The sequence below is a fragment of the Chrysemys picta genome, chromosome 1 (genome assembly GCF_011386835.1).
Source record: "Chrysemys picta bellii isolate R12L10 chromosome 1, ASM1138683v2, whole genome shotgun sequence".
NCBI classification, from domain to species: Eukaryota; Metazoa; Chordata; order Testudines; family Emydidae; genus Chrysemys; species Chrysemys picta.
This window is the reverse complement of record NC_088791.1, coordinates 95,203,868-95,231,120: the sequence shown is the minus strand read 5'-3', so window position 1 is coordinate 95,231,120 and position 27,253 is coordinate 95,203,868. Positions and strand designations below refer to the sequence as shown.

The window sequence follows — 27,253 nt, the reverse complement described above, 5'->3', positions numbered from 1 at the left end:
GAGGAGTCACCCTTGGGCTGGTCCAACAGAGGTCACTTTGCAAGAGGCACGCTGGGGGCAGCAGTGGCGTCCCTGGGATGGGTGGGGTGAGGGTTCTGAGGGGAGTAGAGGGGGCACGCATCTGGACGAGGGTGATGTCTCTGGCTAATGCTTGGGCTACATCCTGTACTGTTGTAGGGCCGCTCCGGGAGATTGCTCTAGATTTTTGTGGCTGTATGTAAAGATGCAGGCACTGATATAAGAACAAATTACCTCATCCCAGGGGAGCTGTGAGGATCAGCGGGTTCATCTTTGCCCAGAGCTGGAAAACCACAAAGCACTAGCTCAGGGCTAAGCGTCGTTATGGGGACACAAAGGGGACTTTGGCATTGTCTAGCCCATCCTCTGCCTGGGCCCATTTCCCACATCCTGCGAAAGCAACAAGCATTCAGCCTCTGCCAATCTCTGCCTCTCCCAGCCCACACTGTCCCAGTCCTGGGGACATGCAGACCTGCATCCAGGGCTGTCCTCCCTTCATGCTGCTCCCCATCACCCCTAGCATGGGGCTGTGCAGGGGGGCCCCAGGACTGCCTGGCCCACACTTTTCTCCAGCTTTGTGTCTGCCTGCACATACCAGCTCCAGTGCTGTCCATCCTCCTTTTCAACCTCTGCAGGTCCCCCGGCACTCCCCAAGCATCCAGCTTCTCCCAAGTGCTGAAGGACTCCGCAGCTCGGCCAGCAATTGCTCTGCAAAGCAGCCCTGGCACCGATGGGGGGAGGGCTCTCCAAGCTAACCGCATGCCTGAGAGTGCTGTCACTCCCAGAGGGGTGCTTCTAACGCCAGGCACGCTCCCAGGAGTGTGCTGCACAGACACCGCCTCCTGACCCCCTCCACTCCATTCCTCTCCTTCCTTCCCTTCATGTCTGTCTCTTCCCCACTCTGCTTCTCTGTTCTCCCTTTTCCCTCAGCATGTGAGAGGAGGGGGAAGGATGGGGGGGAGGGGCTGGATTTCGGGCACAGCTGGTGCCAGCTCCAGAGTCAGAGCGGTGGGGTGAGCACAGCCTCTGTTCGAAGGGTGAGGCAAGCCCCAGCCTTCCAGCAGCCCCACTGGATCTCCCCTCTCCTATTGTTCCCCTGGAGAAGGACCCAGATGGTGGAGGCCCCAGACTCCCGGAGGTAACCGGAGCTACAGGGACGAAGGCTCTGGGAGAACCAGGCAAGAGCCCTCAATGTTCCCAGAGAGGGACCAGCTGCCTGAGTCTGTGCTGGAGAGAGAGCATTTTAGGAGACATATGAGGTAGGGATAGGAGAGAAATCCCCCAGCACTCCAGGCCAGCTGTTAATGCAAGCAGCAGCCCCTCCTCCGTTCCCATTATAAATGGTATTTAATTCTCTTTTATATACAGGTTTCCAATTAAAAGGGTCCATTAATAATTTATACACCATAAAGATTACAATTGCCACCCACTGAGGATGCCTGACAAACCCCGCGTAGTGTCACTCTGCCTGTGGCGGGGCATGTGTACCACCTCCGCTTCCATCGGGACATCAGCTGAGGTAGACAGGATGCCAGAGAGAGCCGTGATGGGGAAGGGGAGAAGGAGACAGGGTGGCAGGGGAATGGAGCAATCAGAAGGCAGTCAGTCAGTCAGTCAGTCAGTCACACACACACACACACACACTCTCTGTTCCCCTCTTGTCTGATTCTCCAAATGACTGGGCCATACAGAGGGTCGGGTGCCAAGAGCACTCCTGGAGGAGCAGCAGCCGCAAGCTGTGAGGGGATTCTTGGTGGGAAGGGGAAGGAAATGCCTCCACTAAACCTGGACATGAGGGGAAAGGAGTCCGAGTCTGCATGTTACCCCCACCCTGGCCAGTCTCCAAGCAGCCTGAAGTGGGCCCAATTCCCTGACACATGAGGGGTCACCTTGTCCTTCCAGACCTCCACTGATGGCAAGACATCCCACTGCATCCAATCAGGGAGAAGTGGCACACTGTTTCGGAAACAGTTTGGGGATGAAGGAAAGAAGCCAAGTGTGCTCCAGGCACCACCCTTGGGAAAGGAACCTAGCGCCTCACTCCTCCACATGGAGCCTCCCGACATGAAGACACGGCCCCAGCTCTGCCAGGTGTGGGATCACAGCTCGCCATCCTCAACCCACACGACCTTGTTCTGCTCCTGGAAGATGTAGCGCCGCACTACTTTCACCAGCTCCTCAGCGTGGCACCAGGACTGGGCATCCACACAGGCCCACGAGCAGGGCAGGGCGTGGAGAGCCTGCTCAGCGCTCTGGCAAAGCTTCACCACATCAGAGTCACGCTGGCCTGGCTTCCGCAGTAAGCTCCTGACAGAGAAAGGGAAACAGCCATAAACATCACCCACCCAGAGAGCTATGGTACCTCAGTGTACCACAGCCAGCGCTCCCGCCCCTTCCCTCCAGTGACTCACTCCCACCCAGGCAGCACTCCCACCAGTGGCGGAATACTCTGGCCCCACCCCCTGCTCCTCCTCTCCCCGCCCCTCCTCTCCCCTTGGGGCCCCCACCATCTGCTCCTCCTCTGCCCACTTCACCTCTTCCCCCAAGGGCCCCAACCACCCGCCACTCACCCCTCTCCACCCCTGCGTCCGGGACGCCCCCGCCCACCATTTGAGGAGCAAGCAGCAGGCAGGGATGCCTTGAGGGAAGGGGCAGAGAGGCATGAACGGCGGACAGAGGGATGTCAGGGGAGCAGGCTGACTGACCGAGCAGGAGTGGGGCCTGAGATGGAGTGGGAGTGGAGCATGGGCAGGGTCTCGGGGGAGAAGGTTCAGTTGGCAGGGGGGGCTTCAGGGCAGAGCCACGGTCTGGGCACTGGTGGCCTAGGGTTGCCAATTCTCCCAGTTTTGCCGGGAGTCTTCCAGAATCAGGCTCTATCTCCTGGAGACTACTGGAGCCAATCCGGCAGATTTTAGGCTGCTAAAAGTCCAGTGGCGCAGCGGGGCTAAGGCAGGCTCCCTACCTGCCCTGACCCCACTCCACTCCCAGAAGCAGCCGTCATGTCCCTGTGGCCCCTGGGCGGGGGGCAAGAGGTCTCTGTGCGCTGCTCCCGCCCCCAGCACTGACTCTGCAGCTCCCATTGGCCGGGAACTGCAGCCAATGGGAGCTGCGGGGCAGTGCATGGAGCCCCCCAAAGGCGCTGACTTCCCCTCTGCCCTGTGGGTGCCCCGCCCCCTGCTTCTCCTCTTCCCCCTGAGGCCTGCCCCCTGGCCAGAAACCAAATCCCAGTGAGCATATTGCCCCCCACCCCCAGCGGGCTGAGTCACTGGCCCGAGCCCCTCTTCTCCCCTTCCCATGTGCAGAGCTGGCCCGAGCCCTGCCACTCCTCCTTCCCCTGAGCCCCTTTTTGGCAAAACTGGGCATTTGTCTCATTTGCAGTTGGCAAGAGCAAACGGGACAAATGCCCAGTTTTGCCAAAAAGTCAGGATGTTTGGGGCAGGTCTTAAAAAGAGGACTGTCCTGGCCAAAATGGGATGTATGGTTACCCAAGGCTGTAGTAAGAGCCACCCAGGGAGTCAGGCAGCTGTGTGGAGCCCCAGACCCCCCACCCACCCTGGGCGGGATGCCCGAAAGCAGCCCCTGGCCCGTGTCCCTGCCCTTCTGGGCATGCTACCCAGGGCAGGTGGAGGATCCAGGGCTCCCCACAATGGCTCAGCTTCTGGCCAGGCAAGGGGGTGGGACTTGGAGGAAGGGGAGGAGCAGGGGGCGGGGCCCCATGGTGTGTGGGGGGGAAAGGTTCTTTGTGCCCAGGGCCCCAATAAAACTTAATCTGCCTCTGGCTCCTGCCCCCTCCCCTCCAGAGACTCCCCCGCCCCCCAGGCAACACGCCCACCCCCTTCCCTTTGCTCTCTCTTTGAGCATGGGCCAGAGTCACTCTTTTTCCATGGTATGACCTCTGCTAGTCCTCTGAAGGACTTTTCGTACCTGAGTCCCCTGACGTTCTTCTCGGTGACCTCCACGTGGATAATGATGGGGTATATTTCACTTTTAATTAGATCCCTCACCCTCTGGAGGCCCAGCTCCAGCAGGCAGTGTTTATTCTGCAAGGAAATTGCATAGATTTACTGATTTAAATGGAAAAGAAATAACCCAAAGTCCCTGACAGTTACATTAAATCAAGCCCCATACTGTGAGATATCATTGCTTTTCCAGTAGTAATTCCATTACATGTGGATTTACAGTTAGACCCAAGAGGGAATCAGAGAATTAAAGAGCAGGGTCATTTGATACATAAGAGGCTGTGTGTCCAGCCTGGCCAGGGGGCCCTCCTAGCTCCTCCCTCCCCTCATGCATATGCAGCGTGCATCTCCAGGCCTTCCAGGGCTTCCTCCACAGAGCCCATGTCTTCCTCATTCCGCCCCCTCTTGGAGAAGGTGAGGAAGGTGCTGGGATGGAGCAAACCCCACTGATTAATTAGCGCTTAACATAATTAGCATTAACATCTGTTGCTCCCCCTTTGAACGGGGCTTGATGTGGACTCCATAAAGGGACCAGACCCGACGCTTGATGGAGCCCCGGAGTCTGATGGAGGAAGCTAGTGGCTGGAGAACTCCTTTGAAGGTTCCCAGCATCCAAGTCATTGACTCCTTTCCTTCCCCCTACTCTCCTCTCCATTCAGTGGTCTCTTCCCTTCCTCCTTCTCCCCCATTCAATAATCCCATCCTCTTCCTAGTGTCCGGTAGGACCTCCCATCCCTGCCCCATCCCCACTACCACCCAGCAGACAGTGTCCAGAAGGTGCTGCTCTCCGCTCAACACCTTGCCAATGCACTCCCGGATGGTGCGGATCCTCCTGCTCTCCCTCTGGTCCTGGAGGGAACCTGGAGCCACGCAGTTCTCCTGGGAAGGGGTAGCAGCTGGCTCGTCATTAGCCAGGGTCTCTGCAGAGGGAGGCAGAGCGGGTTGGCTGTGACAGATTTGGCAATTTTGTGCAGTATCCTAGACAAGCCTTACTGAAATACGTTAAACCTCATTGAATTAGGTTTCAGTATCCTAGGCGTTCATTGTGTTAAAAATGCAGCTGTTTACCAGTTATTGTGGGGTTGTATTTAATGCCTTTAGGACACATGACTCATATAAGCCCTGGGAAGTGTTATGAGCATCACAAGACTCCTTGAAACAATATGCCAGACAAACCAAGTGGGATCCCTGGAAAATACTTGGGAGGAGGGGAGGGCAACTTCTCACCTCCAAATCCAGCCTTTTAAAGCTGGGTCCTGAGAAGAAAGCCACTGTGGACTGATCACCTGTTACGTGAGGACAAGATCAGAAGCCCAAACTGGATACGAGAGTGACTCACAGATCCATTTGCGGGGGGATGGACACTTGTTCTGAACTAACAGCTGTTATGAACTTGTGAACACAGGGGAAAAACCCTTGGTGGGATCTGAAAGGCTGCTCACCAGCCAGAGCCCTTGTCAGCTTATTAGCAGGCACGTCGGTTCTTTTCTTGTTTTTAATGTTTTCTCTGTAATGCTCTTACTTTAAGAATAAGTGTGCTTGCTTAGGAAGAGCTGTGTGGTAACTTAACTGTGGGTAATCACACCGTGTATAGCTTCCGAGGAAGGAAGGCAAAGCTGGCTTGCTGAGGCACTCTGCCTTGCTGGGGATATCACAGTGTAGGCAGGGAGCTGTGCAGCCTGGAAAAACCCTGGTCAGAAGGGAGAGAGCTGCGGGTCTCTGCCCAAGAGAGGTGACAGCAGAGGAGCCAGGAGCCTGGGAGTGGGTGGACCACAAGGGGGAATACAGGCGCAGTTGCCTGAATTGTGGCATTGGCTATGTGGAGGGACGATGCCCATTAGACCCACCTTCACCCTGGGCAGGGCTTTCATAGGCGCCCCAACACCACAGTGTGGTGTGAGAGTGGGGTCAAAGGGGTGCAGGACAGGGCACTCACAGGATGGCACACAAGCTGCACAAGTCACACGGCTTGTGAGTGGAGCTTGGCAGAACATTTTCTTTCAAAAGGTTCCTTTGCGATCGAAAATGGAGATTTTAACCCTTCCTCCCCCCCCCCCCCCCCCCCCCAATTTTTTTTAATTTTCCAGTTTGGACATTTCTGAAGGGAAACACCAACAAAAAAGGGGTGGCGGTGCTGGGGAATTAGTTCGCATAGAAATTTCTTGCGGGAAAAGAAATTGCTTCCCAATCAGCCGTCTAATCAGTAAAACAACAAAAACGAGAGGGAGAGACGTCCTTACGGGAACAAGAGCGAGCGCGCAGCGCTGCGGCTGGTTACAATGGTCACCTGGAGGCAAGCAAGGAGCTAGCAGAGCTCACAGAGCTGCAGTCCTTCAGGCCAAAGGCAGGGGGCTCCCTGGGAAGAAAGCTATGGACAATATGCAGGAACCTGCTAGAACGACCACCATCCAACCAAAGGAAGATGCTCCAGCCAGACCAAGAGACTGGCTGGGTCCCTGGTGGCATGGAAAAGCTCGGGGGGGAAGCTGGCCCTCCAGCAGTCTGCAATTGCCTTCAGCCAAGTTTATGACGGGAGGCATCAGGTGTTTCAGAGAGGCCCAAGCAAAATGGGACACTAGCTGGTTAGAAATGGCTGAAAGATGGGGCAGGATGGTGCAGCTGCCGGGTGGGAAGAGCCAGAGACCATTGCATTGGCTGATGAGGAGGATATTGAGGCATCTTTCCCCATCCCTGAAAGACCTGTAAGTGCACATCTCAGATCTCCTGGGTTCTTAGACAGCTCCCACACCTGACTGGAGAGGGCCTCCCATGGGCATGGATATCACTAACTCTAGAGATAGGAACGACCTATCATAGGTGCTGGAACTAGGGGTGAGGGGTGCTGCCGCATCCCCAGGCTTGAAGTGGTTTCCATCATATCCAGGGTTTACAGTTTGGTTCAATGGCTCTCAGCACCCCCACTATACAATTTTTTCCAGCGCCCCTGCGACCTATCTTCAACATCATCAAGACCCTCTCCCTGGTAAGTGGCTGCAGATTAGCGGGAGGAAAAAGGCAATCTTCCCCCAAAGAAGGGCCATGTGATTAGCGCAGGAACCAGGACTCAGCAGAGCTGGGGTCTGTTCCAGGGGGAGGGGTGACTCCACCACACACTCCCTGTGGGATTCTGGGTAAGTCACCTGATTGCTCCTGCTCACCAGCTGGGCACAGGTGAAAGTCCAGGCGCGAGGTAGGCAGGTCAAGCAGGTTCCTGATGAGCCTGGGTGCTATGCAGTCAGGGGAGAGCACCACCGGGCGAGGAGCCTGCACCACCAGGGGACGCACGAGGCTGTAGGGCTTTGGGCTCCTGTCTGGGTCTGGAAGACATGTAGGTGAGTGAACAAGAGCTAAGAGCTGTCAGCAGCACAGAGATTGTTCCTTTCTCCCCAGGTCATGCCCATTCCTGCCACATGCACCCCCGCCCCAGTACATACAGCCACCCAACCCCCTACTACACCCACTGTCAGATCCACCTGTCACCCAAAAGCCACCACCCTGCCACTGCCCCCGACCCACCACACCCACCTATCACCACCACCCCGCTGCACCCACTGCCAGACCCACACCCATCCGCCTGTCAACCCAACCCCACTGCTTCCCCCAAACTCCTCTCAATCTCAGCCTGGTAGGCCACGAAGCTGCCCAGCCCCACTTCCTGATCACTGTGCAGGGTCAGGGCAGTGACACACACAGGGCACTCCTCTCCCTCGGGGGGATGCATCAACCCACTGCCCCCTGCAGCCCTCCGAGTCCCACAAGGAATCTGCTGGCCAGGCTGTCTGCCCTCGACCTATGATAGTGAAGAGGGAGCTGTGGGGAGTGTTTCCAGCTCTCCCAGGCAGGGCCACCCAGAGGGGGGCAAGTGGGGCAATTTGCCCCAGGCACCGGGCCCAACAGGGGCCCCGCGAGCCCTGGCCCAGCAGTGGTCTGGGTCTTCAGCGGCATTTCGGCGGCGGGTCCTTCAGAGCTGCTGAAGACATGGAGCGACTGAAGGGCCCCCCTGCCGCCAAAATGCCGCCGAAGACACGGACCGCCGCCAGGTGAGTGCAAGCACCGCAGCTCCCTCGCTTTGCCCCAGACCCCCTGAATCCTCTGAGCGGCCCTGCTCCCAGGCAAACAGCCACAGAGGGGTCACATCAGGGACCCCCCAGGTATTATTCACAGGGATTGACTTTGTCCCCAAGGGAGCCCCTTCCCCTAAGGGGCGGTACCAAAGAAGGGCACAGACAGAGCAGCAGCTCACCTGGGCAGGGGTCCAACAGCAGCTGCCGCGGAGGCTCCCCGGGCGGTTTGGATTTCACCAGCCGCAGCTGGCCCAGGGTCCGTTTCTTCAGCTGAGGAGAATGGGGGAGAGACCAGGGACACAACTCTTCGCTCCGCTGCTCTCCACCGGCACAGGAAGGGCTCGCATTGGAAGGGAGATGGGCGGGAGAGGCACGGAGGCCCAGACCGCAGGAGGTTCAGGGGCTCCGTTTAGAGGAGTATGCAAAGCTCAGAGCAGCATTTCAGGCCTCTCCGTCCCAGCCACCTTTCCATGCCCGCTCCCTGACATGAGGCACTCCCCTCACCCCCACACAGCAGACCGCTGCCTGCAGAGCATTCCCCCAGGCAGGCCGAGACCCAGCCTGGCACACGCAGCCCCACAGAGCACCCAGACCCCAGGGAAGCGAGAGACGAGACTCCAGCTCTTCCAGACCCAGCACTGCAGACCTGCTCTTCGCGCCCAGCCTGGGGAGCTAACACTGGTACTTCCATGCTCCAGCCACGGGACAGTAGACGGCATGGTCCTGACTGCTCCTCCCATTCCCACAGCAAGTAGGGGGCTCGGACAGCCTCCAGCAAGGTGTTTTCCTCTCCCCTTCATTCACCCCACAGCATGTTTCAGTGGAGGTGAGAATCCAGGCACAGGGCACACTTGGTCAAATGAGCATGTAATGCCATGCTGGGATTGACCCTAGGCCCTCTGGAGCTCAAAGCATCAGCCACTACTACTAGAGCCAACAGCCCCAGCTCTGCCAGCCAAGCCTGCAGCAGGCTCATCCACCCCTATATGTCCCCATCTAGCGATGGACAGGACACAGAGTGCCACACTGAGTGAGTGCAGATTACAGACACTGCAATCCCCCACCACACACGCACACGCACACACACACACACTTCCCACCACTTTCTCCTCCAGCTTACATTACTTCTGCAGCCCCTCTGCCGGCCTGGCACTTGGCCTTTCTCCTGTACCTTCAAAAGCTGGTGAGCCCTGGGAGGAGAGAGATTACCATCAGGTAGCTACAGAATCTGAAGGGGGCATACCCCACTGAACCCACAAAGCTTTGTTAGAACATCAATGGGAAGGGATATACTCTATCACCCCTTCTCTTGGGGGTGCCTACATGCCACGGTGAGGGGCCCTGTGATATTACCTTGAGAAGCTAGACAGCCTGTACTCCTACAGAGCTGCTGGGAACCCAAAGGCAAAAGGAGGGAAGACAAACTCTCCTTCCCCACACCCAAGACCCCAAAGAGAGGGCTTTCCCCGCCAAGGACTGCAGCTCCCTATGCCCGCATTACCTGCTGTAATTAGGCACTGTTCCCTTGTCCAGGTCCCGCAGTGTCAGGGGGTCGACACGGGCACAGTACCACTCCAGCCGCCCCTTGTGCATGGTGTCAGTGACGTGCAGGATCTCCCGACACTTGACGCACAGGGAGTAGGGGTCAGACTGCTCCAGGAGGGTCAGATTGGTACGCATATAGAAGGAGTCTCCAGTCACTTGCTTCCCTTCTTCTAAGGCCTCCTTGAGAGGCTGGTACCCTGGCACAAGAGAGACAGAATGAGATTCACCACAGCCCAGGCCCTTCTCCAAGGGACACAGGTAGGAGCAATGTTGGCAGTCATCGCTGGAACTTCTGGGCCTCTCGTACAGCTGTGCTACATGAACTGGTATTCACAGCCACATGGGCCTTGGTGTGAAGACAAAGCCTGGAACTGAACGAACATGGCGATTCTCCTCTGAGGCAGGGTGGGGGGGTGTCTTATGGTAGGGAGGGACAGAGCCCAGGACTTGGGTTGCTCTGGGCTGAATGGACAAGGAGGTTGAATTCCCCATCTCACCCTGGAAGGGAAGGGGAGCTTTTACCCCATTGACGACCATCATTACGCCCAAGACAAGCGGCAGCCACAGGAATTTACCATGCACATCAGGCAAAAAGATGAGACCAGCTGGGTCATCCCAGTGCAGCAGGCTCAGGTAAGCTACCTCCCGTGTGCAGTTTTCCAGGGACAGCACCTGTCCATTCGGCAAAGTCCCCCTCAGCTGCCAAGGAAAGAAGGATAGGAGGGAGAGGTGGTGACTACAACAGGACACGCAGACCAGCTTGTGCCATTAGATGATAGGCCTTCCTTCTCCACTCCCCAGCTCCCTCCGCCCAGCGCCCCAGTAGGGCTAAAGGACAATTGAGAGCTTTGGAAGGGACTGAAATCGTCATGATGCAGGGCTTAGCCCAGCCTCTAGCCAGGGGGAAACCATCCCTGACAACAGGATACCCTACAGCTGCCTACTACAGAATTTCTTGCACCTTCCTCTAAAGCCTCTGCTGCTGGCCTAGATGGCTCACACCGGTCGCCAATGCTCTTCATATTGTGCTCCCCTCTGACTGTCAAACCTTATAACCCCACGCAGCCCATGGTGCTTTGGGCTCTGATGTTCATACAGCCATAGAGTTTAAGGCCAGAAGGGACCACCAGAGCATCCTGTCTGACCTCCTATGTATCACAGGCCACCAGCACCACCCACCCTGTTCTCCAACTAAGCAGCATCAGGTGCTGTTAATACTCAGATGGGAGACCACTCAGGTACAGGACATTCAAGAGGAGATGTTCTTCCCTCCTAGTCAGTATCCCAGCATGGAGCCATGTTGCTGGAGGTGCGTGTCAAAGGTTGTAAAAGAGAGTGTTTTTTCCAAGAGCAGGGCTGTTCATTCAAGTGGCCTGGCCAGACTGCAAGTCAGGTAATTATATTCTGCCAACATAAATACCCCAAGGCACTTCCACTGGAGCAGTTCTTCTCCACATAACTTCCTACAAAACATGGGAGTTGTCACTGAGGCAGAATGGCTGCAGTGGGGAGTGAGCCAGCCTTGGAAGTGCTTTGGGACCTGCAGGATGGCAGGCACTAGGGAAATATATGGTGGTATTACGGTCCCAGTATTGCCACTGCCTCGACTGGAAGATACCCTACAGCCACTCATTCCAGAAAGATTCAGTATCTAAACAGACCTGTATTGATATGCTCACTACCATTATATTATTCAACCACTCGTTTCTGTGTGCCGCATAGGCAGGGATTGGCTCCCGGTGAACAAGGGAGACAAAGCAGGGACTTAAGCAGTGCAGAGACCCGGTTGTTTATGTTGTAGTTGTAGCCGACTTGTTTAATAAATGGCTGCTGTTTAAGTTGGACTGTGGTTCCATATAGCATGACAATCTCCAGACTCACCTCTAGGAGCCGGCAGCCCTCGCGCAGTCCTGTACTCTCAGCTTCTGAACCTGGCTTCACCCACTGGACATAAATCCCTGTTCTGTTCCCGCCCAGGATGGAGATGTCCCCTCCAAGCCCCCTGTGCTGGGGCACAGGGTTGGTCAGGTGATCCATGCTAGACAGTTGCACCACCAGGGATCTGGTGAGGGAGAAAACAACAATGGGAAATTCAAGCCTATTGTCTTTGCAAGGAACCGTGTCCCTCCTCTCATCCCATCAGAAAATGGCCCTTCCAGATAGGGCCATGGTCACATCTGGGAAAGCCCAGAAATGACAGAACGGGGAGACCACCCCAAGACAGGGAGTGGGATCCCCCATTGCCTCAGTGTTCAGGAGATGAAATCCTTCACCTTCCCCAGCACCAAGCCTAACCCAAGGATGAGTCAATGAAAGGAAAGCACCACCTGATGAGCTCCTTCTGGTCAGAGATGGCGGACAAGCAGATCTCCGACTTCACCCTGGTGCATGCACTGCTGGAAAGGGAGGAGAGACCGGTCGATGAAACAGTAGTGGTCACACTCCCTAGAAAAGAGAGAGGGAGAGTAGAGAGCAAGTCACCACTGACGACTGCATAGACACAAAATCCTGCAGGAGCCCAGCTCAGGGTCTGTCCTAACTACAGGGTGTTTGGAGTGAGACAGGTAAATTGTGGATAGAAGGAGGGCTAGAACCTGCACTGGGCTCCTGGGCCAGGACTCTGAGTACAGGCAACTCCCCCCCCCACAGGCCAGGGGTTGACAGCAGAACCCAGGTAGCCTGTAACCACCCAGCTGGAGAGCCAGAACACTAGACCGTGCCACAAATCCAGCCAGCCCCGAGATATACAGTGGGACATGCTCTTGAGAGTTACAGCCCGTCACCAGGAACCGATAACAACCCGAAGTTGAAGCATTTATCTCTTCCCATTCCTACCCCTCTGACTCTGAATCGAATTCTCCATCAATAAAACCCTCTATAAATTACATATACCAGACCAGAATATCCTAAAAGCTCCGCAAGAGACAGGCGGGCCCTCCAGAGACTGCTACTGTGGCTGACGGGGGAAGCGTGGGGCAATGGTGCCCCCCAGTGGGCGCACAGCCTTGCAGCTTGCTTCATTGATGGAAGGCACTGGCGCCGGCTCCCTGTCCCCTCTCTCCCTTGTCTCTCCCCTCACGTAGTTCCCAAGAAAGTCATGATTGCGGATACCTGTGATGTCCTCCATGCTGCCAAAAGACCCGCAAGACAGGCTGGAATGGACAGAGAAACACAAAGGGGAATCACCAGGCAACAGTGTTTCTAATACCAGTGTCATGATATGCACCTGCTATGCCTGCGTGGCTCCCCACAGCAGCTCCCCTACAGCCTGTGCTCTGCACCATTTCCCCAGCAGCTCCCGCCCAGTGCCAGCACTCCCTCACCCTTCCGAACGGGCACCCTCCCACGCTGCAGCCAGGACTGCAACCCCATTTCTCCCAGCAGCTTGGGCTTCCTTAGTGGTACCTTCCCACCCCACAGCCAGCGCGGCCCGTCCCTCTGCTCTCCCCCCACCCCACACAGCCAGCGCTGCATGACCCTTCACCCCACACAGCCAGCATGGCCCGCCCGTCCACTCTCCCCCCGCCCCACACAGCCAGCGCAGCCCGCCCCTCTGCTCTCCCCCAGGCCCACACAGCCAGCGCAGCCTGTCCCTCCGCTTTCCCCCCACCCCACACAGCCAGCACGGCCCACCCCTCCGCTTTCCCCCCACCCCACACAGCCAGCACGGCCCGCCCCTCTGCTCTCCCCCAACCCCACACAGCCAGCGCTGCACGACCCTCCACCCCACACAACCAGCACAGCCCGCCTGTCTGCTCTCCTCTGCCCCACACAGCCAGCGCAGCCCGCCCCTCTGCTCTCCCCTGACCCCACACAGCCAGAGTGGCCCACCCCTCCGCTCTTCCCCCACCCCACACAGCCAGCGCTGCACGACCCTCCGCCCCACACAGCCAGTACAGCCTCTCCACTCCGCTCTTCCCCACACACATCCCACGCTGCCAACACCCTTCCTCTCAGAGACACCCTCTCCATGAGCAGACAGTGCTCTTGCACCCTTGAATGTTGGTGCTCCTCTCCCCAGCAGCTGCGCTCCTGCATCCTTCCCTCCCTCCCAGCCAGCACTCCTGCACCTTGCAATGATTCTCAAATTTTCGGCAGCCCAGGGCATGTTTTCCTAGTCTGTGAACTGTGTGCTCCGGCACATACTTTCCCAGCTCATAGTTTACAGGACAGCAGTACCTCGGCGCTCCCCTCAGCCATCACTTCTGCCCCTGCCTGTACAGCATCCCTTGCTGCTAGAAGCTGGGGCTGAAGTAGCTGCTACGTCCCCTCAACCGGGGCCCTTGCCTGTGGTGGCGCCTGCTGGGGAGGCTGGAACCGAAGCGACCTGTGAGGGATTTCAGTGAGGTACAGAAGGGCCAGGACTCCATGTGTTACCTTTTGAAGGGCACGGATCCATCTTCCCGCTGCCGTCGGATGATGGAGCCAGCACAGGGCGGGAAGGGGAAGGTGGAAAGGCGGTTAATGTCCTTCTCGCTCTCTGGAGTCACCTCCTGAACAGAGCAAGAGAGACACCATCTTGCACCACACCCACCATTCAGAGCTGCCCTCAGCCCAGTGCCAGGGGCACCCCCATCCCGCTCCTTTTCGAGTGGGTCGCCTTCAGACCCCAGCCAGAGCTGCTGGCACCACATTCCTGTTTAGGGTAACCAGATGTCCCAATTGTATAGGGGCAGTCCCGATTTTGGGGTCTTTTTCTTATATAGGCTCCTATTACCCCCCACCCCCTGTCCCGATTTTTCATATTTGCTGTCTGGTCACCCTATTCCTGTTCAGTGCCCATTTGCTCTCCACCCCTGCCCTGTTCCTGGGGGCTCTGCCAGGGCTTGCCACCCCAGGAGACGGGGGAAGGGTCTCTGCAGACATGAGACAAGATGCTGCACCTCACTAAGTCCCCATCCCTTTGCAATCTGTCCGACAAGTGGCGTGGTCCCAGCCGAGGCCGTGGGTAGGTCTGATGGGGGGATGTAAAAGAAATACCCGTCAGGTCCTCATATTCATCCTCCACTGTAACGGCAATGGGCACAAGCAGAGCAAGGACTCTGTGTAATTAACCCATGGAACTTGCCACTGCAGGATATTGCCAAGGAGTAGGAGTTTCTAAGGATCGGGGTGAAATCCTAGCCCCATTAAAGTCAATGGGAGTTTGAGTTCAATGGAGCCTGGATTGCCCCCGTAGCTTGTTGTGTGTGACTGAAAATAACATCCACAGTGATACTAACGAGGGACCCAGGTACAAGAGCTACTGATCGCTGTGCCCAAGAGTAGTGAGCACTTAGGGGCACTGGTGGGTTTTGGGGAGCTGGTCTGCTCCCCAGGAATGAGCCCCCTCCAGACACTACACTGGGAGCTCCTGGGCTCTGCTCCCAGCTTTGATACTGACCCACTGGCTGACCTCGGGCAAGCCCCCGCCGCTCAGTGCCTTGTGAAACGGGGTCACGCCAACGGGGTCACGCTCTGCAGAGGGGCTGCAGGGTTTAGGCTAAGGCCCCCTGCTCTTACCATGCTGTGGTGTGTGGAGTCCCCTGGAAAGGTGATGGCGGGGACACCCAGCGTGTCCATGACTCCATTCCCCAGGGGAGAGGGGTTATCGCTCAGGCTCCAGGTGCTACTTAAGTTGGAGCAGAGGGAGTAGGAGGAGGTGCCCACCTGAGAGAGAAGGAAGGGACCCAGTGAGAAGGTCATTGGTCCCCTCTATGCCCAGGCCCTTTGGAGACCCCTCAGCTCCTCCCTTCTTCTCTTCCCGTTCCCTTTCCACTCAGGGTCTCCTCCCCAGCCTCCCCTCCCTCAGGGTCCTTTCCTTCTACGTCCCCACCCGCTCCTTGTCACTCACCGTCATGCCCACATCCCGGTTGCCTTGGCATTGCTGCAGCTGTGCCTCCAGAGTGCTCTCCACACCCTCCGCCTGGCTGAATTTGCTCCGAAGCTCATCTCTCTCCTCCTCCAGGGCCCGAACCCGTTTGCGGTACTGGTCCTTCTCGACCAGGCTCTGGGAGTACTGCAGCTGCACCCTATCTCGGCTCTGGATAGCCTGCAGGGAGAGAGTCAGATCCCCAGGCCAGAAAGGATCATTGTGATGCTCTAGTCTGCCCTCCTGCATAACACAGACCACAGAACCTTCCCCGGAATAATTCCCGGAGCAGATCTTTTAGAAAAGCAGCCAATCCTGATTGAAAACTTGCCAGCAATGGAGAGAGCACTAAGGGTGAGAGGGGAAGAGGTGACTATAGGCCTCAGGCACGCAGAGTTAGCCTCCTCTTGGTGGAGGCTAGAGAGGACTCTGGGGGATCAGGAGTGGAGATTCGGCCCCTCTCCTACTGGGGAAGGGAACTCTGGATGGGAGGACAATTCACCTGATCCCTCTCCTTCTCGATCTCCTCCAGCTGAGACAGCACCGTGTTCATCCGGTGTTTGTACAGATCACAATCTTTCTGCAGAGTCCGGTGCTTCAGCTGCAAGTTCTCCACCTCCTGCAAGTACTGGGGACAGGAATCAGAGTGTCACTCCTACACGGGGGCAAATATCCCTGCTCCAGAGGGCCCCGCTCTTCAGCTGTACCGGGGGAGGGGAGAATACCTTATCCCTTAGTTCCTCAGCCCACTGCAGCTCGTTCTGCATGGAGTGGAGCTTCTGACACAGCTCCTGCCGTTCATCCTGTGCTTCCTTCCAGTCATGCTCCAGAATGTCCAGGAGGATCCGCTGGGAGCCCGGTGCCTGGGCCTCACTCGCTGCCTAGGAGACGAGAGAGCGGAGTAGCCTAAACACAGGCACCAAGGGATGCTCCCAGCTAGGGGCAGCCTCAGGCTCATCTGCTAAAGGGGCTGACAATTGAGTGTTGTTATGGTCACCTTTATTATGGCAGCACCCAGCTGAGATCAGGGCCCTCTTGTGCTAAGCGCCGCCCTGAAGAGTTCACGCTCCAAACAGACAAGGGAACGGTTATTGTGGAAAACTGAGGCACAGAGAGATCAGGTGACTTGCCCACAGTCACACACAGAATCTGTGGCAAAGCCAGGAAATGAACCCAGGTCTCCCCAGTCCCAGTCCAGTGCCTTAACAAGCCTGTCCCCTGAGTACTTAGTGCAGGAGCAGCAGAAGGTCCCTAAAAGTGTCAGGGGGGGCCACCGGCATCTGAACTGTGGCCCCGCCCCTTCCCTCTGAGGCCCCACCCCCACACCACCCATTCCCCTGAGGCCCTGATCCCGCGCTGCCTCTTCCCCCGACCATCCCGCCCACCACTCGCTCCTCTCCTCCCCTCGCCCACAGTCACTTGCCCTTACGGCCGGTAAAAAGTGGGGAGGCCATGGCCCCCTGGCCCGCCCTGTTCAGGTTCCCCTGGCTTAGCATAAAGGTCCTGTTACCTCACCTCAGGTGTGAATCTGCAAACCTGGACTGCTAAGGATCCTCCGAGCACCAAACCAGAGACAGGGACCAAGAGAATCTGAGGGTTCGATTTTAGACAGGGACCTTGTTGCTGTTCAGAATTCAGCATGGGTTTAGTTTGCTATTCCGGTATGCCCTGGGGTGTTGGTCCTTCTATCCCATTGCCCTGGGGGCTGTTATTCTGTCATGCTTCGTGCCAGGTTCCCGTTCTAGTCTGGTGTTTCTGGCTATAGCCTCTGCTTATTGTTAGACTCTGTAAATAAATCTGAGCTTTGTATCGGTTTTCCCCACCGTGGAAACAGCTGTATTGAAAACACTCCCAAATGAAGGAGAGCAGAGTCTAGGCTGACTGCCTTCAGCACTGCTCAGTCCCAGAGAGGGACACAAGGAGACAGTTTCAATGGGCCGAACACCAGAACGAAGGGCAAAACTGGTGACGGGCAGAACCTAATGCCAACCTCCACACTGCAGAGATCCACCCTGCTGCATGGTGGGGCCGGCTGGTCAGAGGACGCCACCGGGAGCACCCACGCGGAGATCAGCCTTGGAATGGGAGCTGAGTGACTCTGAGGAAGGATTTCAAGGAGGGGATGGGAGCTATCTTGGAGGAGAGAGGCTGCTCCAGGCATATGGGGTGGTAATGGTGAAGCAGCAGAGGAGGGAAGGGAGATGTAGAGACTCAGAGCAGAGCTGGCAGATCTGCAAGGGGGATCAAACTATCTCTCACTCCACACTCCTTCCATCCAGTCTCTACCTAGTAACCCTATTCACCCCTCACCATCTTCCCTCCTTCCACTCCACTCCCTCAGCCCCTCTCCATATGCATCACGCGGAGCTCCTCCGGCTCCTCCTTAACAACATGCCCCACCAGGGGGCTCAGCACTACCCCTAGTTTCTTCCATCCCTACCTGAAACATGGGGGTGGGCCTCAGCCCCAGCCCCTCTCTCACTCCAGAGCCCTTCCCTATTAGGGTGAGACCGTGTCTATGCAGGACATAGCTCTCAGCCCCCCTGGCAGTCCAGCCATGGAGGAGTCAGGGTCACCCAGCCTTCTCTCAATGGCGGATTAGGGGGTTGTGGGGCCCTGGGCCAGAGCAAGTGGCAGCCCCTCCCTACCCCTTCTGCATTCCACCCGTCCATCTTCTCTCCCTCCTGCCCCCCGGTGCTCCCACTCGCTGGCAGGAGCGCAGGGCGGAGTGTGGCGGGGCACGGGGGCACCCATTTTTCCAGGGGCCCCGTTGGCCCAGTGGCTAATCCACCAATGCTTCTCTCCCTTTGCCCACGCTGGTACCTGCAGCATGCTCTGCAGCTCCTGGAGTGAGGCCGTCAGCCTCTGGTTCTCGGCCTGCAGCTCAGGCACTGTGTCAGGTTGACCCCGTTCCTCTGCCTCTCGCTGGGGCCCAGCGGACGCATGTTTCCTCAGCAGCCTGCACTCTTCCTCCAGGCTGCTAACTTTACATTTCAGCTGGTCCACCTGGGGCAGGGAGAACAAAGACAGCCTGACGCCCACCGCCTCTGCCTTAGGTGTCATGGGGCGAAGCGGGGAGGCTGGCACACAGGGAGAGGGCTTGGGAGTAATGAGAGTAAGGGATGAGACAACACAGTGGGGAAAGCCTTGAACAACTACAGGGTCTGGGGGGATCTCTTCTGACTTAGCTCTCAAGTGAAAGGGGTTTGGTGGGCGAGACAGAGTAGGCTAGGTCTGTACCAAACTGTGAGCCCCAGTTTAAGTGACTGCCACTTTTGTATTGTAACGGTCAAATTGTATTGCAACCTCCATTCTGCATTAGAGCATCCATTTGGTAGTAGGTGCTTGGCACCTAGTGGAATGACTCTGTGAAGCTAAAACAGAGCAATCAAGCCCCATCAGCTTTCATTGTCTCTCAATGACCGGCCAGCCCCTGGAGCAATGACCTCTCTGCACAGCAATGGGACTGGCGAGGAGGAGCTGGAATTTCCCAGTAGAGCACGTGGCTGGGAGAGCTGCAGTTTCTTCTGCTGGCCATCTGACCAAAGAGAATAGAGGCTATATTTCAGAAAGGGGGTTCTCTGAGCAAGGCCCCATCCATCATCAGAAGACCAGGTTAAGGAGGCAGGAAGGGCTGACTAGTTGAAGGATGCTGACCAAACCCAGGACTCACAGACAGGGGGAGATCAGGGTTGCATGGCTGAGTTCTGAACCATTTGTTATTTTCCAAAAATCTGTGACTCTTGAGTGTGCTTTGTTAAGAGTAAAGTCTCTGTGGCTAAGAAATCCCCATGCTAAACCTGTGTTCCTTGTTTTCCTGCCTTTCTTTTGTCGTCTCTGAAGGGGTTAATCAAGAAACCAGAGCTTTCATAGTCTGGTGGGCTCTGGGGAAATGTATCTAAGCAAGTGGGGCAGGGGGGACGACTCAGGAGGGTGGAGCACTGGTTCTGGGGTCTTGGCAGCTGAACTGCAGGATCCTACTGCCCAGGACAGGTGTCAGACATGGGGTCTGCACCTAGGAGCATGACCAAGGGTATGTCTACACTACAGTAGAAGACCCCTGCCTGGCCCAAGTCAGCTGACTCAGGCTTGCTGGATTGGGGCTGTGGAGCTATAAAACTGCACTGTTCACATTTTGGGCTTGGGCTGGAACCTGGGCTTGGAGATCTCACAAGGTGGGGAAGATCCCAGAGCCCAGGCTTCAGCCTAAACCTGAATATCTACTGCAATTTTAGAGCCTCGCAGCCCAGCCTGGCCAGCCATGGTTGTTTTATTGCAGTGTAGACATACCCTGAGAAACCCAGAGCTAGGGACTGTGACCAGTCACTACCCAGGCCCAGGGAGGTTAGCAGCACATGGGATCCAGCGGTTGGGTCCACTCATCACATCCTGGTGTCCATCCAGAGAGGGGGACTGAGCCAGACTGTGACCGTGGGTCTCACCCTACTCTCTGATGGGTATTTGTCCATATTACCAAACCCACAAACAATCCAGCTGCCTGTGCTCAGAAGAGGCCTAGGATTGCTATAGCAGAGAGATGCTGGTCAAGAGTGAGGGACATGGGCATGAGCTGTGTGGGGATCCCAGGGCTGAAAGAGTAGAGTGTGAGCAGGGCTGGAGTGAGGTGAGAGCCCTGCCCTAGAATAGCAGGGGGGCAGGCAGCACCACAGGGAGGGGCATCGGCAGGGCTGTGTGGGAGCCTGGCACTGGAACAACCCAAGGAACAGGTGTTACCAAGGACAGGGTTGTAAATAGGTGAACTCAAGGTGCAGCCGTCTTATCTGAGACAGAGGAAGTGGGTGTGTAATTGCTGGAGGTGAAAGCATGGTAACCAGGGCACGTGTCATGAATTCCTTCTCCCTGGCGTCATCTGAGGGGAGAGGAGGTGTAAGGTGGGCTCTGTGCCCGGCACCTCAGTAACCACACCCAATGCCAGGCAGTCCAGAGCACCTCGCACAGATACACCCAGAGCCTAGTGCACACACACAGCAAGACACCCACGCTCCCTCCTACAGAGAAATGGATATGAACATTATGTAAGTGGAGAGAATAAATATAACACCAACCCACACAGAGCAACACCCAGAGAACACACAGTACACACACAGCAACATGCAGTACACCACAACAAGCATACACAGCACAGATTACACATACAGACACGCTGACAGAGCAATGTCTGATACACATACATACTAAAACTCACCATCACATACTAATATGCAACTGAACACACACATTTTCAATGAAACACTAATACCCACAACAACACATTAAATACACAACCTCAGCCACTAGCATACATACACTCATTCATTCCCCCCCGCTCAACACTCATCCTGCCTGCAGTACCAACACAGAACGTACACACTCACCCTTCCACCCCCCACCCCCACCCCCCGAGGGGCAGGGCCAGCTCCAGGCACCAGCCCAGCAAGCAGGTGCTTGGGGCGGCCAAGGGGAAGGGGCGGCACGTCGGGCTATTCCGCAGCAATTCAGCAGCGGGTCCCTCTCGGAGGGAAGCACTTGCTGCCGAATTCCCGCCGAAGAAGAAAGCGGCGCGGTGGAGCTGCCGCTGGAGTGCCGCCGATTGCGATTGCAACTTTTTGTTTGTTTGTTTTTCAGCCGCTTGGGGCGGCAAAAACCCTGGAGCCGGTCCTGCCGAGGGGAATACCCATCACACCCTAGTCTGCAGCCTAACCCATGCCCATGCTCAGTAATAAGCACTCCTCTCACCCACTAACCGCCAAGCACCCACTTTCCCACCCTGCCATACCACCAGCTGCAGGTCCCGGCTCCGCAGCACGGCCAGGTTCTTCTCCTCGCACAGCTGTGCATAGCGCATGGCCAGCATGTAGTTCTCATCCTTCAGCCGCAGCAGCTCCATGCTGTTGGAGTCCCACTCCTCCCGCAGCCTCTGGCATCGCTCCTGCACCTTCAGCAGCTCCTGCAGCCGCTGCCCCAGCCGGGTCTGCTCCTCCTCCAGGGCCTGGTTCTTCACCTTTAACTGGTGCTCTCTCACCAGGTGCTCTTTCCTTTGTGCCCTCACCTTCTTCACCTCCAACATGAGGAACTGGGTCAGACCTTCGGGGCCCTCCTCATCTGGAAGAGAGAAAGGCAAAAAGTTCCTGGGTGCTGAGACAGGGACAACTAACACCCTCTCTTAGATCTGGGACACAGACTTCTCAGTCACTCTGTACCCCCAAACCAGGGTTCAGGGTGCCGCGGTTCCTGGTACACACAGGACTCTTCCCAAGCCAGGGTACAGCATGCCTGGTTCCTCACATACCCTGGGCTCTCTCCGACCCAGGATTCAGGGTCCCGGGATCCTCACACACGCAGGGTTCTCCCTGACCAGGATTCAGGGTGCCCGGGGTCCTCACACACACAGGGCTCTCCCCAGGCCAGGGTTCAGGGTGCCTGGGTTCCTCACACACAAGTTTCTCTAAGCCACTGCACAGCTGGGGAGGGAGAAGGGGGTTGTGTCTCTACCTAGGATCATAGAGCAGCGCTGTGCTGGTTCCCTCCCTGTCAGCCGGATAAAGTGCTCTGGGTAATAAAACTCCAGGGATTCTAGGAAGGCTTCGTAGCCTCGCTTTCCTCGACATCGAAGGATATCCATCAAGTGTCCTAAAAGAGACAGAGCAACACAGGAGCAAGGCACTGCTAAACCCATGAGCAACCAGGTGTAATGACATCACTGTACCAAGGAGCAAATTCACCAGTTTCCCCCACTTTTAAGATCAGGGCAGTAGGGAACAGGGTGGGACAGCTGGCTATGGGGGCAGTCGCTTGAGGGAATGGAACGGGGTGGGAGCACTGGCTGTGGGGTGGAGTTGCTGTAGGGAATGGGGCGAGAGCGCTGGCTATGGGGGTGGGGGAGTTGCTGCAGGGAACAAGTTGGGAGCACTGGCTTTGGGGGAGTCGCAGGAGGGAACGGGGTGGGAGTGCTGGCTGTGGGGGGGTTGCTGTGAGGAACGGGGAGGAAGCATTGGCTGTGGAGGAGTTGCTGGGCAGGGGAGTCGCTGTAGGGAATGCGGTGTGAGTGCTGGCCGTGGGAGGAATCCCTGGAGGGTACGGGGGGCAGGAGCGCTGGCTGTGGGGGGGCGTCACTGTAGGGAACGGGGCAGGAGTGCTGGCTGTGGGGGGGTATCACTGTAGGGAACGGGGCGAGAGCGCTGGCCGTAGGGAAGTTGCAGGAGGGAATGGGGCGGGAGCACTGGCTGTGAGGGGGTCGCTGGAGATAACGGGGCGGGAACGCCGGCTCTGGGGGGGGTGTCGCTGGAGGGAGCGAGGCGGGACCGCTGGTTGTGAGGGGGTCGCTTTAGGGAAAGAGGTGGGAGCGCTGACTGTGGGGGTGGTCGCTGGAGATAACAGGGCGGGAATGCCAGCTGTGTGTGGGGTGGTCGCTGGAGGGAATGGGGCAGGAGCGCTGACTGTGAGGGGGAGAGTCACTATAGGGAATGGGGTGGGAGAGCTGGTTGTGGAGGGAGTCGCTGTAGACATCGGAACAAGAGTGCTGGCTGTGGAGGGGGTCGCTGTAGGGAACAGGGTGGGAGCACTGACTGTGGGGAGAGGTCGCTGGAGGGAACAGGGCAGGAGTGCTGGCTGTGGGGTGGGATAGTTACTGTAGGGAATAAGGATGAGGGAGCAGTGATGGTGGATCTCTCCACTGAGTGGCAGAGGTGTCTTGGGCAAAGAAGGGCTCCATACACCCATTGTGACAGACTGCTTTCTCCTACCTGTGCGATTGCTCTTGTATGGGAACCTGCATGAGCTCAGCACCTCCTCCTCGTCCTGCTCGTCTATCACACGGCACTGGCGCAGGTAGGGCGTCAGCTTTGCTGGGTTCAAGGACCGGGTCAGCTCGTGCCGCACACTCTCAATCTTCTCCCACAACACCACCTCCTCCTCCTCCTCCTCCTCTGTGGGGCTGTCAGCCTGTCCTGGGGCATCCTCAGGGCCTGGAAAGGGGAAGGAGAACTTGTGTTGTGACAGTGGGGAGTCATGGACATGGAGCGGCACTAGGGGTCAGCTTTCCAGGCCCAAATGGCAGGTCAATCATCTTAAATACCAGAACTGTCCAGAAGGATCAAAAGGTGATCACCCACCTAGGGCATCAGAAATGGAGGGTGAAAGAGAGGCCACCCAAGACAATCTGCCACCTTAGGTAAAGCTCACCACCTCCTCTGCAGCTCCCAAGGTGCGAATGGAATCATCCTTTGCTAAACTGGGGGCTAAATGATACCAAACAGCACAGCAAGGGTGTCAATTTGAGAATTCAGTAGGAGTTAATCCAGCAAGAACAAGGCTCATTATCTCTAGCCTGTTGCACTTGGGGTAATTAGAACAAGAAGCACCTGGCAGTCTTCCTATCAGCTAGAAGGCCCTGGGGGAAAACGTTGTTGCAACTAATGTTCTATTCTGCATCTGTGATTAATTTATTTGTTTGGAGACAGAATTGTGCAGAAGAGGAATTTAACAGCAGCCCCTGAAGGGTGTGCCAGCTCTAAACTGGTCTGCGGAGCTGGCGCTGGGCATAAGTAGACTAAGCAATTGCTTATGGCCCGAGCAGCTCAAAGGGGCCTCCTATTCCCTTTTTATTATGAGAACTTGCCTGCTTTTGTATTGGGGGGGGGACCTCAAAAATATTCCTGCTTAGGGCCCCCAATGGGCAAGCATTGGCACTGCTGGTTTGGCTGGTGGGTTGAACTCTGCTTCCTGGAAATTGATTTGAGAGTTTGAATTACCCACTCATTAAGGAAATCCAAGCGGGGGACCTGCGACTGTTCAATATGCAACCGGCTTCCTGACAGGCAGTCACAGCAGTAAGACTAAGGCAAGTTCTGGAGGCTGAATTCCCTTTCCCCGTCTCCCCCATGACCTCCTCCATGTAGGGCTGAGCTGAACTGCTCCCGGTGCCAGGGGAGGGCAGCGTGGTGTCTATAAAAGCATTGTCTAGTCTGAGTGAACAGGGAGACTGAATTTCCTTCTCCTGTCCCCCATCTCCTCCCCTCCACACACACACAGCAGACCTGGGGGAGGAGGGTCTTCCCCACTGCACAAATAGCAAACTGCAGCTCCATAGGCGGGGGCGAGGTGCCTCCAGGGCAGGGCTGTGATGATGCCCTAAGTAAACTCCGTGAATCACAGAAAGCAGCCAGCCAACAGAGCCATTAAATCATCTAGCACCCCCCCACACACACACACACACACCCCTGCCAATGCATGTTTGTCCTGGCACAGACCCATTTGCTAGTGGTTTGTACAGTCTGCCTTTAAAAGTCCTAAATGATGAAGATTTCACACACATCCTCCCCTTCCCCCTGCACACAAGCGCACACACAATTGTACTAGTACAAGAACACCACACACTAACATCTCCCTTCGCCTGACACTTGCCCACGGCTGTCAGGGCTCTTTTACCTATCATGCCAAAAGGACACTGTCAGAGCCAACCGCTGGATCAAACTTCTGCTCCCGCAAATTCCCCTCTGCCTTCCCAATCTGAGCAGCAGGAGTCCCTGTGTCTCAGTCGTCTCCTTTCCAAGTGCCTAATCTGGGCTGGGAATGGAGTCTGGGTGGGATCTGGGACTCATGCTCCTGCTCTGGTTGGCTGACCCTAATTTCTGTCACACAGCAAGAATCTAGTCTGGATTGTATTCCCCGGGGCAGGTTTCTGATCGTATCACAATCCCAGCAGATGTGTCCCAGGCCCTTCCCCGCCCTGTCTCTTTCCGCAGTCCCTTAGTCCCCTGATGGCATAGTGTGCAGAGCAACACACTCTAAGCTTGTGAACAGTGTCTAGTCACAGCCTATCCCCCCTCCCAACTTGACAAACCGATACAATGTTTGTTAATATAAAACAAACTCACCCCTCATCCCGGTAAAAGGGACCTCGGCCCCCTACCAGACAGCTGCTTGTGCCCAGCCCTGGTAGGAAGACAGCGTGCCCTGGAGGTCGACAAGCGTGGGCCTGTGAGGGGAGTTGCAGAGTCCAGAGCCCCAGCACTGAAAACTGCTGGCCCCTTCCTGTTAGAGCCAGTCCCTCAGCTGATGGCCGATGCCACAGTGTCAGCTAAGGAGAGCAATCACTCAGGTAGCAGGGTCCCAAACCACTGGAGCCAGCTGCTTCTCGCCTCCCTCTCTGCTGCCTGCCTTTCTCTCCTTCTCCCTCTCTCTCTCACCACTCCCAATACACACCTGGCATGACCAGGCAACAGTGGCGAGGCAGATTTCCTTTTCAGGAATGCAAGACCGCCTGAGCAAAAACAAGTGCTGACACCCCTGCTTCCTGCCCAGGAATGCGAGCTGTGAATTCCCTTCTGAGAGACGAATCCGGCCAGGTGGGTGGGGAGGGGGGTGTAAACCTGACCTCTGGGCTGGAGAGAGAGAGCGCTTCCAGCTCAGGGCTCCCTTTCCTCCGGAGCCAGGCAGCTGACCTGCCCTCCCTCCACAAAGCCTCTCGGTGCTCTTCACCTGGCCAGCCGCCCCAGCGACTCTCTGGCAGGATGTGTGTTGCTTTGTGGCATGCCCGTATCTCCCGTCCTGGCACTTATGTCACTTGACATTCCTGTCGAGTCTGGGTGCTCAAGCTTTACGGTGGCAAAGGCCGTGCTGGCAGCTTCCCAGGAGCCTGTGGGCTGCACCTGATCTGCACATCCAGTAGCATTCCCTTGGCAGAGAGAGATTGAGGCAGCGTTCGGTGTCAAGGTGCAGCAGCACAGCTATCAGCTCTGTCCAGACCCTGGGGTCACTAGGAGATGGAGAGGGGCTGTATTTTAGAACTCAGTAGGTTGCATGCTGCGCATCCAAGGCGTGGAGCCAGACAGACCCCATTCAGCAGTGGCTAGAAAGCCCCCTGCCACTGCCAGAGCTGAAGGGGCCTCAGAAGCCTGGCCTACCAATGGAGTGGCTGAATCCAGGCATCTCTCTGATGCTTCCTAAGGTCAATGAGTTACAGGCACTCGGTGGGTGGTGAGCAAATTGCGTTCTCAGAATCATTAACCACATCCGGGCAAACACCCATGTCTCTAAGAGGTGCTGGCCAAAGGGTGACCGGGGCCAGTCACTGAAGATGTTGCTGTCATATCTGAACAAAAGCAGCCTTTTTCTTGTCCTGGGGAATCTCTAAAAAACGAGGAGTACTTGTGGCACCTCAGAGACTAACAAATTTATTTGGGCATAAGCTTTCATGGGCTAAAACCCATTTCATCGGATGCATGCAGTGGAAAATACAGTAGGAAGATATATATACGCAGAGAACATAAAAAAATGGGTGTTGCCATACTAACTACAGGCGAGTCTCATCTTATGCGCATTTAACATGCGCGAATTCAGCTTTGCGCGGTCGGCAAAAACAAAACCAAAAAAATAACAATTTAAATACTGTTCCTGTAATGCGGGCGATTCCGCCCGCCATTCCACTCAATGTAATTTTGACTATATGTGATTTTCGCTTTACGCGCTGACAGCGGAACGTAACCTCAGCGTAAGCTGAGATTTGCCTGTATAACGAGACTAATCGAGCATCCATAGAGCCGTGGGTGGGGTAATGCCCTGCACTGCTATATAAGGGCTTGTCACCACCTTGAAATTAGGTGCAGGTTGACCTCCCTGTGATTCCTAGTCCTGGTCTCTGGTACCACGCAGCCTGGCAGGGGAGGACAATAGGGTAAGGGCTTGTCGCCCTAGGGTTACTATGTAGGAAGAGGGCTGGGTTCAATCCCGCCTGGTGCCTCCCTTCTAGGACTGATGCTTTTTTGCAGCTGTCTGGCAGCCCCACTGGTCGTTGGTTTCTTCCCCCTTGTCTTCTC

At 56.4% G+C, this 27,253-nt stretch overlaps 1 protein-coding gene across 7 annotated transcripts; it reads right to left on the bottom strand.

Annotated features, from left to right (window-relative positions):
* Positions 1-1,346: 1,346 nt before the first annotated feature.
* On the bottom strand, positions 1,347-26,381 carry CARD10 (caspase recruitment domain family member 10). Of its 7 annotated transcripts, none has more exons than XM_042843567.2 (22): positions 25,313-26,381; positions 23,180-23,401; positions 21,930-22,067; positions 21,214-21,539; positions 18,261-18,443; positions 16,953-17,027; positions 16,163-16,318; positions 15,940-16,065; positions 15,420-15,617; positions 15,089-15,235; positions 13,964-14,079; positions 12,698-12,738; positions 11,914-12,031; positions 11,468-11,648; positions 10,162-10,285; positions 9,543-9,783; positions 9,162-9,231; positions 8,221-8,311; positions 7,118-7,294; positions 4,776-4,897; positions 3,943-4,058; positions 1,347-2,325 (listed from the first exon to the last, which is right to left on the bottom strand). In XM_042843567.2, exons 1-22 carry the CDS (start codon positions 25,317-25,319, stop codon positions 2,118-2,120), a joined length of 3,183 nt encoding a protein of 1,060 aa, XP_042699501.2. In that variant the 5' UTR covers positions 25,320-26,381; the 3' UTR covers positions 1,347-2,117. The 7 variants fall into 7 exon arrangements, with proteins under 7 accessions (XP_042699501.2, XP_042699503.2, XP_065437249.1 ...); XM_042843569.2 differs by having other exon boundaries at positions 7,136-7,294; XM_065581177.1 differs by having other exon boundaries at positions 25,641-26,381.
* Between the last annotated feature and the right edge of the window lie 872 nt (positions 26,382-27,253).

Coding starts and splice junctions, on each gene's coding strand:
- CARD10 (XM_042843567.2), bottom strand. Junction 14,080..15,088: donor ACTCCACACACCACAGCATG/GTAAGAGCAGGG, acceptor TGCTCTGTTCAG/GAGGTGACTCCAGAGAGCGA. Junction 4,059..4,775: donor TCCGGGAGTGCATTGGCAAG/GTGTTGAGCGGA, acceptor ATTTCCTTGCAG/AATAAACACTGCCTGCTGGA.